Consider the following 13320-nt stretch of genomic DNA (forward strand, 5'->3'; position numbering starts at 1 on the left):
TGTGTGTATCCACTGAAGGTTGGACACATTCTCAGGCTTAGGTGAGCCGCTTATTCATTTTATTTCACAGCTCCAACTTCATCAGCCTTTTTGGAGACTTATCTCACCAGCCTGTCGTTTGGTGTATACACTCATCATTATATATCAGTTTAAATTGGATCTATTGAGTGACATTGACTATCTTACATTCATCCAATAGAGAGATATACATCTCCAACCCACCTCCTACTTAGGGATTGCAGTGTACTCTTTTATTGCTACAGATTTAATGGTTTTATTGATTGTACATTTGTCATTAAATTGTTTGTATTTTTTGTTCTACAAGCGCTACATTTGTCTCTTTTTTGCTTCTATGTTTATTCTGGTGGGTTGCAGGTCCCACACATTGTAGCAGCTACTTGTAGATCAAATTGTTCTCAGGTTGAGTATCATTGCGCACCATTCCCATTTTTTCTTATTCCTAAATCCTATGAAACTTGCTTACATACAGTAAAGAATATATATTTTTTTTTTTTATACAGAATTCCCAAATTCCATCAACACACACAACTAAAAAAAACACAGGACACAGTGGTCATAATTATATATAATATATATATTTTACTCTTTAAAAATAAACTTCAGTTGAATGGCTAACTCCTGTACAATCTACAAAAATAAACCTTTTTTCTTTTCATATAAATAATTTATATAGCACAGTGACACTTTGTACCAAGCTTCAGTCCACAAAATAGACACAAACAAGTAGCCTGACCCTTTACTGATTTACCGCAGGGAGACGCGGGGAGAGGCACGGCGACTGCCATTGGAGCGAACCCTCTACACGTTCCTGCGGCAATCAAAGGGTTAATTATTATATTTATATATATATATATTTAACATTGTTAGAGAAGCTGCCATTTCACAACAACAGAAGAAATATATACAGAACGTTAATAATAATAATTATATTAATTAAGTAAAACCATGAGAATACTATGAAGGTCCCTACACAGGGACAAATATATCAATGTCCTAAAGGGACAGGGGGGGGTGTATAAAAGGGTTAAAGTTTTCACAGCTAATACAAAGTGGGCATCAACCACTTTGGCGCTGGCGGACATCTTGGCAGTGAAGGCAATGAATGAAGAGGTTAATTAGATAGGTTTGTATTGATCATTTGCAGTGCTACAAGTTCTTTGTGGGGGGTATATTGAATTTAGGATGTACAAGAGCTCATTCTATGCTGTGCCCACAGCCAGACCTTTCATTCACTGAACAACCTGCTAAGTCCAGTGGGCACTGATTGGCCCAGATTATCCTAATCAGTTTTTGAGTTTGTTTGTTTTTTTTCTTCTTTCATTTACAAATTGAGAGGGGAAGATGATCCCAAACTGTTATCTTGCCTAGGGTGGCTGTATCAGCCTCTGCATTCTTTCATTTATGTTGTGGTAGAGGCTAATCTGGTTGTTCTAGAACCCTCCTGAAGCTGCTCTCTTACAGGCAGCCATTTTGTGGTTGGAAACAACAGCCATGGGGAGGAAACAATTGATCCTGCCTTCAAAATGGCTGCAGGCGACAAGCACACTAATGTCCAAATGTCATGTCGAAATTTCTTTCACTAAGAGGCGAGTTAAATACAATGTTCCACACAGCATACGATGGCAGTGGCCACAGTGTATAACTAGATAAAATAAAGGAAGTTGAGAGTCCATTCAGATACATTCCCAGAGCACTTTATATCATATATGTATCTGAGGCACATAGGTCAGCACTGAAATGAAATAATTACCTGCAGGAAAAATAACCAGACTGGACCTTTAAACCATTCTGAGCAATGGAACAAAATTCAGCTACTTAATATGTCCCATTTACAAAACAGAGGGTGGGGAAGGGGGTAAAAGTGCCTTTTTTGTTGTTGACTAATTTCTTTTTTCCCCACAATTTCCCCAAAACGCAGGCACTCTGCATCAGGCAGAGGAACTTGGTGATACACTTCACTTTCTTTCAAACCACTCCAGCAACGGATGAGTTAACAGATAGCAGCAAGACTGGTGAGTCTGATTGGTAGATGACATATAGAAGTGGGATTTGGGGTGGGGGTTGGTTGTCTCTCCCATTATGGTGTCTTGTTGAGACCCCCTCCCCTACAGTACATGATCAGCTTATTAAATATTGTTTTGATTTTCATATTAAAATATATAATAGGGACAGAGTCTCTAATACTTATTTTCTTGTATTATTAATATTATATTTCATGTCCTTTATTTTCTCCTTTAGGCGGGTCCTGGGGTTAGGTTTTCTAAACACGGTTGCAGCTTGTTGAAGTAAAGAGACAATTCTCTTGGTTTCTCCTGCAAAAATAATAATAAAATGTGTTAAAAAAATAATCTTCAATTCCACCAATCACAGATTAAATGTTAACTCTCTGCTACTACAGTACAGTGATTAGACAGATGGATTAGGTACAAGGCTTTGACCACTGGATAACACTTTGTCTAACAGTAAAGCTGGGTACACATGTAAAGATTTTCTGTCCAACCATCCAACCAGTTGATTGGTTGGAATGAAAACCTGGTAATGTATGAAAGCAAATGACAATCAGCAATTTTCTCCCAAACGCCGGAAAATGGACAAAAACTGTTGTATGAACAAATTATTTAGATCAAACATTTAACAAACTTGTCTGACGACCATTTTCATCTGTTTTCTGGCATTTAGGAGCAAATTGCTGATTGTCATTTGCTTTCATACCTTACCAGATTTTCATTCCAACCAATCAACTAGTTGGATGGTTGGACAGAAAATCTTTACGTGTGTACTATTGCACCTATTAAGGGTTAAAACTGTTCCACACTCGGTGTAAATATCCATTACATGTGACTGGAAACAGAGGCCTAACATTAATGCGGATACAATCATAATTATCTGTATTTTATAACACATTTCAGGGACAGGCGACGGGTCGCACACAAAACTAAGACGATGACTATAACAATCCAGTACGAGAACAGTAGTCAGGCTCTTGAATGACTCTAGATAAAAGTGTAACTAAGTGACCCCCTAACACTTTGTTAATACTACATTGTCTCTTACAAGATAGCTTATTGATTCAAGTAGGTAGTGTGGATGACAAAGAAATATGGCAGCATGAAGTGTTAAATCATTTGCAAGACTTTTATGACATTGTAGGAGAAGCATCTGCAGGCCTCTCTTATCTAAAACATTTAAAAAAATGATGATGTATTTGGTTCCTCTGTAAAAGTGTACTGGCCTCTAACACAGCGCGGAGCTTGAAATAGCGTTACTATCGCCAATGAAAAGGGAAGCCTATTTAACAAGTACAGGTACTGCTGCGATACCTGTTCCTTTATCTCTATCTCTGCATGGCGATAACAGATCGATATCTTTAAAAATAAATACATTTTAAAAAAAGTAGTTTTTTTTAATTTATTTTTTCTTTCTTCAAAATGTAATAATATTTCTTTTTTTTTTTCAATCATTTGTAAAATAAATCCAATTGAGTTTTAAATTTTCCTTTTTTTTTTTTTTTTAGATTTTTTTTTCTTTGTTGTTGTTTTGTTAATTGTTTATATAAAGGGAATAAAAAAATTAAATAAAATCTGAATTGTTGCCACAATAGGGCTCTCAATAAATAGGCCTCTCAATGTTAGATCCACTGGCAGTACCGCCAACACAACCACTTGGTGGCAGACCTGTGTTATAAGATACTGGTAAAAACTTTTCACTACCAGAACTCATCAGCCCTAAGAGGTACTGACCTAGTGCGTTACAGACGGTCCCTCTGTTCTTCTGTCCTGCTCGAGATATTCCAGCTCGTACACCTCTGGGGGCCTGTTTTTACTTCGGGACCATTCAGTCCTGTGTTCCATACAGTCTGTCTCACTGTCCTCATAACTTTCGTGGCTGTAGCCACACACAGCTCCCGGCAAGTTGGGATGTACGGCAACAGTCACAGAGGCCGTAGCAGTCACTGTGGTGATGGAGCCACTAGGCAATGTCACCTTAGTACAGTAGGCTGGAGGTGCAGCCTTATGGCCTGGAGGCCTGCTGCTGTACGGAGTCCTAGAATTGGGGGGCTGCTTAGTCCGTGCATGCCCCTGTGTCATAGGAGGGGGCTGATGCCTCTTTCTCCAGTCTCTAGGCTCCTGAAAGTCTTTCAGATCTTGGCAGGTGTTCCTGGTTAAATCCGGCACAGATGGTGCTTCGTTGTTACCAGTGTCCTGAACGTCTTTAACAGGTTCATCCTGGCTCCCTTTACAAGGCTTCACCAGCTGTAACAGAACAATAACAGTTATTAAAACCACTGCTCCCCTGACAAGATATAGGCTAAAGGCAGCGGTGACGATATGGTCATTTACACAAAAGCCTGCGAGTGCGATTCCAGCGAGTTAGCCTGTAGATTTAAAGTGGCAATAATTAGAAAGGCAAAACCAACTATTTAATTATTACATAAGGGTCTGTGGGGTATATTTACTAAGCAGTGTTAGGAGACAGAGTGAAAAGTGATAAGGTGCCAGCCAATCAGCTCCCAACTGTCATTTTTCAAACACAGCCTGTGAGATGGCAGTTGGGAGCTGATTGGCTGGCACCTTATCACTTTTCACTCTGTCTCCTAACAATGCTTAGTAAATAGACCCCTATGTTCTAAGCCTTGAAGAGAGATAAAGTGGACAGAGATAAAGTACCAACCAATTAGCTCCTAACTATCACTTTCCAGGCTGTATTTGAAAAAAAGACAGTTAGGAGCTGGTTGGTAGGTACTTTATCACCAACCACTTATCTCTTTCCAAGGTTTAGTAAATAGACCCCTATATTTGGTACTGACTTTTATATCTTCCAGTAGTGGCTATATATATATATAGAAAGCAGGTGAGGGGCACACTAAAAATGGTCACTTTATTAACCCAATGTTGCTACAGCCATTAATAGGTTATAAGCGCTTTAGCTCGTCTCTTGAAATCTTACCATGATTTTGGGGTAGGAGGGGTTCTGGCTGGCCTCTAGTAGGATGTGTGATGGCTTTCTGGGAATAATATAGGTGCTGCGCTCATAGAGCCGGGGGTCATCTTCCTCGATCCCCGACGTAGCGGTTGTCTCAGAGTAATACTCTGAAGAGTCCTCAGTGTCACTGAAGCCCCCTTTTCCCCCAGCATTGTGCCGCATGTAGAAGGCGTGGTGGTGGTTAAGATGTGGAGGTAGAGGCTCCAGGGTGGAGGCAGGGAGGCAGTTACCATTGTCTGCGGGAGTGACCTACGGATACAAGCAATACAGTTATAGAATGTCCAAACATAAAATGTAACTCAGACATGCCGTATATTCAGATGTGTCCTTTCTTAGTGTCGCTTCAGTCACGCCAAATAGTTCCCCTCGGAGAACCAGGTACCTCAGACACGCCAGGCATCTTTCTTGGAGCAGCGGGTTGCTGCAATTCCCCATTCTGCCGATGTCGAGGCTGGGAGATCAGGGATATTCAGCATGTTGAAAAATCTCGATTCCCCGATCCCCACCAAAAATGGTTGGAATCAGTGAGTTGGGGATTTTTAACATGTTGAATTTCCCCGATCCACCAACGGATCGCAGATCATCGATATCCGTGGAACGATGAGTTTGGTTACTGATCCATGGTTCGGGTCGGCAGAACGAGGAGTCGCAGCTCAAGTGTATGGGGCTCTTTACACTGATCAATTTGCTGTGTGGACATTTGTACATCTGTGTGCGACCAAGTCTGAACCTGTGTAAAAAGGGCTCGAATGCGCGCTTCCGCGGCTTTTCCTCACGACAGCTTCCTTCGCGCTTCTTCCGAGACTTTGTACATGTGTAAAACCAAATACCAAGTCGCAGCCCAGCATCACTAGAACACGGAGCAGCATTTTGCTGCGTCTGCGATGTGACTAAGACGCAAAATTAAAAAAATACGTGGCACCGGGCATCTTGAGCTAGATTGTGTATGGACAGCTTGTAAGTGAGGACACATCTGTACAGTATATAATTTTTACTTCCAAGTTGGCGAGGGAATCTGGTCATGTGACTCACCTCAGGCGGGGGTCCAATCAAAGAGAGCAATACGGGAAGCAAGACCAGACCATTGAGGAGTCCCAGGATGGTAAGAATGGTAAGCACAGCAAAGAAATACCTGCAGCCAGGAGAGAAACCAAAGATTATGACGGGTCCCTCAGCGCAAATGCAACGTTACGCTATAGAACTGGATCTTGGAAGTTGTATTTATGTATTGCGCTTTTTAGGTTACGCTTGTACACACTCAATCCTTCTGGTGCAGGATTAGTTACATTTCAGTTATTCGATATTCTGAACTACTACCCACAACATTCAGCCTGCTCTTTAGTACACACAAGGAAATGCTTTTTAATTTTTTGGTGCCAAGTTTTCGAGATTAAATAGTTTATCATTAGCATCATAATATGAATCATACAATATTTTTCGATAGGTTATTAATTGATATCGTCAAATAATTCACAAGGAATTTAGCGGAGGGCCCACTTTTGTCATTGTATTGTTTGGTGAGCTCTGGCAGTGAAAGGGTTAGATTAACCCCCTTATATTACACAACTAGATTTTAGGTTAGAGTTTAGGAGTCTGCTGTCCCCTGGGTCTCCTTGCCTGTCAGTGGTGGTGCCCCCTGCTTCCTGAACCTTCCCCTCCCTCCCCCCCTCTCCATCCATTAGGACCTGCATTCTAAGGAGGGGGATGGGAGAAACTCATAGCCTGTGAGAGCCGGGGATGAAGGGAAGGGAGAGCGTCCTTGGCACAATTTTAAACCGGAGAATTGACGTGAGCAAAACTGGGTCACCTGTCCTGATGCCAAGAGAGAGGTCTAGCCAGACGTCTTCCGAGGCCTCAACCACAGAGCCAGAATATAAAACCTGCGAAACCTTAAAATTAAAATCGGCGCGTTAGCCAAGCTTTGGCGCACCTAGACCTACATGCTCTGCGCCACATTAACCAGTCCCTGGAAGGGGCAGCGGAGGGGTTAATCGGTTTGGGTGCCAAGCTATGAATCAGCATGGTTCTTAGAAGTGGGATGTGTGTTTATGTTGGGTCTTGTAATCTCCCTCATTGAGTGTTTAGTTTAGGAGGGGGGCCACATACGCAGGCCTGGTGGGGTGGGGGGCTGGTGTCAGATCTCTGAACTACTTCAGCTGTTTATACCAAATCCTGCACAGCGCGTCTGTTTACATGAGGGATAGTTGTGCTATTTCCTGATCAGCCAGGACTTGCCTGCCTCCCGCCTCCCTGCTCCTCTAAACAAGACCTCCCAGGTTGAAAGGAATGGCTTTGGACGGCATTCAGACACTGTGTCTTTTAAACAGCACACACAGGCTATCATCCCTCGCCAGGACAGCTCCCCGACCCCAGAACTCACTCTTAGTACAAACTACGTCAAACCGCTGCCGAGATTTTTTCCCCCTCGGCTTTAAATATTTCATTTAACCCCTCCATTGCCAGAAGGTGGAGGGCTTTAGACAGCTAAACCCATTGCATGAACTGTAATAAGCTAAAAGGAGAGCTGCCTGCCACCGTCCTAAACCTCAGCCGGTCATATATATATATATATATATATAACATAACCTCGCTGCATATCAGTACAATACAGATGAAAACGATTCACTGTACACTACAGGGGTGTGGACGGGATATGTGAGGACAGACAGTTCAGTTACTAATCTACATTTGGAATCATACCTTAAAATAAAGTCAAATTCAGATCCAGCCAGCATAAGTACACCAAGAAGCGTGGAAATGGCGCCGTCTAAAACTGGCGCAAACATGTGTTCTAGAGCGAGTACAGAACGCTGGTTCCGGTCGCCGATGGCAGTGAGAAATCCCTGGAGAAAAAAGAAATAAAAATATGTAGGATTAGTAAAGTGGAGAACATTAGGGTATCTCACACTACATTCCGCATGGCGCGGTAATGCAGATCTAAACCTTGTGTCAAAAGACTGAATCGTCGGCTTACCAAAGCCACGTGAACCGTGAACTCCACGCCAATGCCGACAGACGCGATAAGTATAACCACAGGGATGGCGCTGAGCTTAATGCCAATTAAGCCCATGATGCCAAACAGCTCCACAGTCATCATGGCCAGGATGAAAACCTGGTAACACAGCAAGTAAAACGGTAGTATTTCAGCTCTCTGAACCCCATTTATCCACATTACATGGAAAGATTGGATATTTTAGCAGCTATAGGTACTTACAATGATGCCGGCCGTCCACGGATTAAGCAGGAGGATGGCGCACACCAAGAATGTACACGCCAGCACAATGCTAATGGCTAGGAGGAACCAGTGTCGCAGGCCGATGTACTGCTCCCAGAAGAGGAAAGGGTAACCGCTGGGGTAGCTGTACACTCCTTGCTTGATGAACTCTTCACACACCGACCGCACGCTCTCAATGGCCTCAATGAAATCCGACGTCTGGCGCAGACCGTTCAGATAGAATGGAAATTGGGCAAACTCCATGGGCTCGGCGGCTGGGACTGTTGGAAGGGGCAGAGGGAGAGACGATCCGGTGAGTGAAAATTCAACTTATAGTTACGTCGGTTATAATCATTAACCATATCCTACACACAGTGGAGGTTGACATTTAAAAAAGTGAACCAATACATAGTCTATGAATTCACTAGGAACGTTACCGAGCTATGAGGCATTTGTATCACAGCATGTGCCTCATGCCTCAGTAATATCTCAAGTTCTTAGTGGATTTTTACGCCACATTCCCATGAACATTGGTTCAGTCCACCTCCCCCCTAGGTAAATGACACAGCCATTATTAACAAACTATGACATAAACCTACTTCTCAGGTTCTCCCCCGTTGTGTCATATCGGTCATGGATCCACTCAGGCGGCTGAGGATAGAAATTGGCCTGAGAGGCGGCATAACCCAGGGGATCGTTGCTGACCCAAACCGTAAGGTAGATGTAGAACGTGTCTTGAGGGATAAGGCCATTCTCATCCACCAGTCGTCGACTAGTCAGCTGCCCGGGAGAGAATAAAATATGACATGTTTAGGTCCATGGGAAATCATTACAAGCATCATTTGTTGCAAGATTTAAGAACTTGAAAAGACTAAATATTAAAATAATCAAATGCAAGAAAATTATCTAAATAAGCCACAAAAACATAAGTTTATCATAATTCTGTTAGTTCTGTAATATTCACGTTTCAGATCGTCAAACGCGGCATTGCAGAAGATCCTAGACGGATGACGTCCCACAATTCGGAGTATACAGAAACTCTCAACATGTCCCTAAAATAGGGACTCACCTGATTAAGATTGAAAGGATCCTTCTTGTTTCCGGTCTGGATGAGGAGCTTGTAAGCCAGCACCCCATCCTCGGTTCCATTACGGTAATTATCTTGTGTGATGCTTCCAGACTCCCAATCCCTATCGAATGCCAACTGGAGCCCTAGACAAAATAGAGAAATGGTTAAACACCAGTTTAGGTCGCAAAAACCTCCAGGCTTTCCATTGCAAACAATCAGACAGAAATCCCAACGAAACCTGCAATATGTCACCTGTCTTTCAAATGATTAAAATAATATTCTATGGCTTAAGTGATCAGAGGCCAATTCTATTGTCCGATCAGTCACCACTCCTATATTGAGAGCAAGACGCTACCAACAAGGACATTGGTCTCCTACAAGTTTAACGACTGTCTCTTCTGTCCTTCATTTACAAGTCATGACATTTTGTGGGTCTAGAACTCATCCAGTTCTTACCTCTCAGCCAGTCCTGGAAATAATGGAGCCACATCTTTGGCAACTCTCTTCCCTCTTCACGAACAACGTATTTGACCGAGCTGAAGGACTCGTGAAGATCGTACAGGGACTCCTGGGCTTTGGGGTAATCAAACCCACCCTTTGTGACAATGAACATGTTGTAGAAGGAGAAATACTTGAACTGAGCGGAGATAAAGTTATATTCCTTGGTCTCGCGAGGAACAATATCGGTCAGGTAAAGTCCATCATGGACCATGGTGGTCCCATACAGGCCAAGGCCCAAGAGAGCCATGAAAAGAGCCACCACAATTCCCTGTGAAAGTAAAGAACAGAGTTTTGAGTACTGGAACAGACTGCTGTCTGGAACTGCAGATTGTCAGCTCTATTGACTGCTCAGCTACACTTAGGTCCATACACTCACCTTGGTTTCTGGCTTGAGTAGTAGGGGGGCATACTTCTCCCTGGCAAAGTCAGAAAGGCTCCACTTTAGGAAGGGGAGTGGAACGCACTCTCTCCCTACTTTGGACTCATCCATCTGAGCCAGCAAATCCCGGGTGGAGGTGGAGGGGGTGAAAACCTGCGATCCCAGGGGGTCCACGGTGGGGACAATGACAGAAGGAGAGGTGGAGATCTGGGAGGTGGGTGGCAGAATGGTCACAATATGATGCCCAGATGGGTCACACTGCGTGAAGGCTTGCACAGTAGTGGTGATCTGGGTACTGGTGGTAATTGTGGGGTTCCCATAGGGTGAGGGGTGGTACGTGTGATTGTCGTTGGCATCAGGCATTTCCTGCGGTTGAATCTGGATGACTCTGGAGGAACATGGGCTATAAACATACAAGAAATGTGGGTTAGCACAGAGGGTCTTAATTTATATATCCAGAAAGTTGGTCATAATGTGCATGAAACCTAAACCTAATTATTATGTTAATTATTAGCAGCAGTATTAGGCCTATAGTGTTGTTTCCATTTTTATATTTGTTTTACATTATTGAATAACATCATAAATCAAACTAATATTAATTGTTTTGTGACTTAGGGCCTGATTCAGAGCCGCTCGGAAGCGGCCGCTCGTTCGCTCCGAGAGATGTTTGCCCAACTGCGCATGCGTACGGATTGTTATACGCATGCGCGAACCAGTCAGTGCGGTCGAAATTCATGTGCTTGCAAAATAGCGAATGCCTGATAATTTGAGTGACAGAATGAGGCGTATGTGGGTGGTAACAGGGGAAGGTGCTTGCGAACGGGGAGTGGAGATCCGAACGCAGGCGTGCTTAAAGGTCAAAACGGGCGTTTTATGGGTGTGCATAATTAAAACAGCAGCGTCATTGACCACGTCACTGGGTTATTTTAAAGCCAGAACTGCTCGCAAGATTGTGGTAGCAAAAACCAACCACAAGAATAGCGAGCAGTTCATACGCTGGTCGATGTACTCGATTGATCTAATAAATAGCGGACATGACGTAGGATGCGAGCGGCCAGGGGGCGTATTTATCCAAAAAACGACCGCAAGTTTTGTTCGCTCGTTCAGACCTAGAGGCGTGAACAGACCGCAAAGAGCGAACGGTTCATTTGAATAGCCACCCCTATTTTCTAGACGAGCGAGCGCCAATTGCGTCCGGCTCTGAATCAGGCCCTTAGCCCCATTGTACAATATTATCAATGGTACAGTAATGAAAAGTGACAAAGAAGTTCATTTAAATTTGAGAGATAGGGAAAGCTGGTCCCAGCTGATAAAGTTTAGACACCCAGGGAACAGGCCCCATCCACAATCTGTCATTATAGCTACCTGTAGAAGCAGCATAGAATGTCCAGTCTCTGATCCTCCCTCCGCTGGAGGTCCAGGCTCAAGATAGCTGGAAATATTAACAGAACCATCGCAAAATTGAACACAACCACTACAGCGGCCTGAAAGGGACAAAAAGGAGGATTGTGTTAGTCTTCGGTCTTATAAGCATCTATTATTCATAACCAGGAGATTAATTAATAGTTTAACTAAACTTTTGTTTAGTTAAAACATTAATAGCATTCCCTACATGACATTGTATATAATTAAATGGATGCATCCTGTAGCCTCCAGGCCTTATGAACATCCTTATCTCTCAGACCACCCAGAGAGAAGAGTTTAAAATCCGGCCCCTCCACCAACAGCCCCCAGGGAAGTGACATCTAAATGTATACGAAGCCTTTGTAGTGATGTCACCTTTCACCAAAGCAGCCCCCAGTCCCCCCCCCTCCCCCTGCATTCCCATTAGAGACCTCTTAGTAGGTCTCACCTTTCACTGCTCTCCAGGGTCACTGGGATTGCAGGACAGACCCCAATCCCTGATTTATGCTCAGATATTCCGTTCCACATATACAGTAAGCGTTTGACTATGCATTTTATGTCAAATAAGCCTTGTACACAGGCTTCCACTGAACACAACAGGTTTCCCATCTGAAAACTTAAGCATTACCTGCAGAGAGAACGCCCGCAGGGCTGGGATTGGCACCAAGGCTGCCATAAAAAAGGCTATCATGTTATTGATTGAAGTCAATGCCACGCTGGTACCAGTACGTCGGAGACATTCACCTGTTCTTTCCTGGCACACAAAAAAAAACATAAATATGAGATGACTGGGGTGTCACGGGTGGCAGTGCCACTGGGTACTACATACTGTTGGCAAAATTCTGCACAAGCATAGGGCAGTATCTCACCTTTAATGGGGTACTCAGGCTAGTCTCCGTGAAAGCGTGTGCCAGCAGGAACATATCATCCACCCCGATACCCAGAGCGAGAAATGGCAGCACCTGCAAAGTGTGCAAAACTATGTTAGTGTTCTGTGCATGCTATGCTGAGTATCACTTCACAGTATGCTAAGGATCACTTCCTTATGCGGAGTAACAACTTCTATGCATTTAGTAATGAGTCAGTATTTGTGTACCTGGGTTGTAGCAGCATTGAAGGAGAGGCCAAGAAGGGAGCAAAGACCTAATCCTGATGCCACGGACAGAGCCACAAGGAGGACACCTGCCAAGCCCACAGCCCCCTGAGACTTGGAGCAGTCCCATCGCAGCATGGTGACACAAGCGTAGGCCAACTGCAGAGAGAGAAGATTATTTATTGCCACTGCCGTGCCACATCCACAATCACTGCCAACCCACAATCACTAGCATTCCACATTCACCACCATCCCAAAATCACTGCCAATCAATAATTACTGCCACCATGATTACTGCCAACCCACCATCACTATCATCCCACAATCCCTGCCATCCCACGATCCCCGCCATCCCCCAATCACCACCATCCCATCATCACTGCCATTCTACCATAACCGCCATCCTGCTATCACCGCCATCTTACAATCAAAGTATTAGCAGCTGGTGATGGCTGCAAAAAAATCTGAGCTAAGAACATTATATTAATGTATAATTTCATACCATCAGCAAGTACCCTCCAGCTACCCGGATGGCGCTGACGTCTGAGAAAGACTTCATGATGTCATTGAGGGTGGTGGTGGAGAAGGCATGGATGTCCTGGGACGCATTCTGGGAGATGGACTGCTGAGCTTGCTGTGGAAGGAAAACACATCGT

General features: G+C 43.7%; 1 protein-coding gene across 1 annotated transcript in view; it reads right to left on the reverse strand.

Moving 5' to 3' along the window:
• Nucleotides 1-577: 577 nt before the first annotated feature.
• PTCH2 (patched 2) overlaps nucleotides 578-13320 on the reverse strand; it is a 32275-nt gene continuing 19532 nt past the window's right edge. The window contains exons 9-24 of the mRNA XM_088455579.1: nucleotides 13167-13298; nucleotides 12668-12823; nucleotides 12441-12533; nucleotides 12200-12325; nucleotides 11533-11651; nucleotides 10165-10570; nucleotides 9744-10056; nucleotides 9288-9430; nucleotides 8818-8998; nucleotides 8219-8499; nucleotides 7979-8116; nucleotides 7705-7847; nucleotides 6037-6136; nucleotides 4969-5253; nucleotides 3762-4274; nucleotides 578-2333 (exon numbers count right to left, since the gene is read on the reverse strand). Coding sequence (XP_088311705.1) covers nucleotides 3762-4274; nucleotides 4969-5253; nucleotides 6037-6136; nucleotides 7705-7847; nucleotides 7979-8116; nucleotides 8219-8499; nucleotides 8818-8998; nucleotides 9288-9430; nucleotides 9744-10056; nucleotides 10165-10570; nucleotides 11533-11651; nucleotides 12200-12325; nucleotides 12441-12533; nucleotides 12668-12823; nucleotides 13167-13298 — 3129 coding nt within the window. The 3' untranslated portion in view covers nucleotides 578-2333. The remainder of the gene's footprint in view (nucleotides 2334-3761; nucleotides 4275-4968; nucleotides 5254-6036; nucleotides 6137-7704; nucleotides 7848-7978; nucleotides 8117-8218; nucleotides 8500-8817; nucleotides 8999-9287; nucleotides 9431-9743; nucleotides 10057-10164; nucleotides 10571-11532; nucleotides 11652-12199; nucleotides 12326-12440; nucleotides 12534-12667; nucleotides 12824-13166; nucleotides 13299-13320) is intronic.

This window comes from Taudactylus pleione, unplaced genomic scaffold (genome assembly GCF_031769625.1).
Source record: "Taudactylus pleione unplaced genomic scaffold, aTauple2 ptg000662l, whole genome shotgun sequence".
NCBI classification, from domain to species: Eukaryota; Metazoa; Chordata; class Amphibia; order Anura; family Myobatrachidae; genus Taudactylus; species Taudactylus pleione.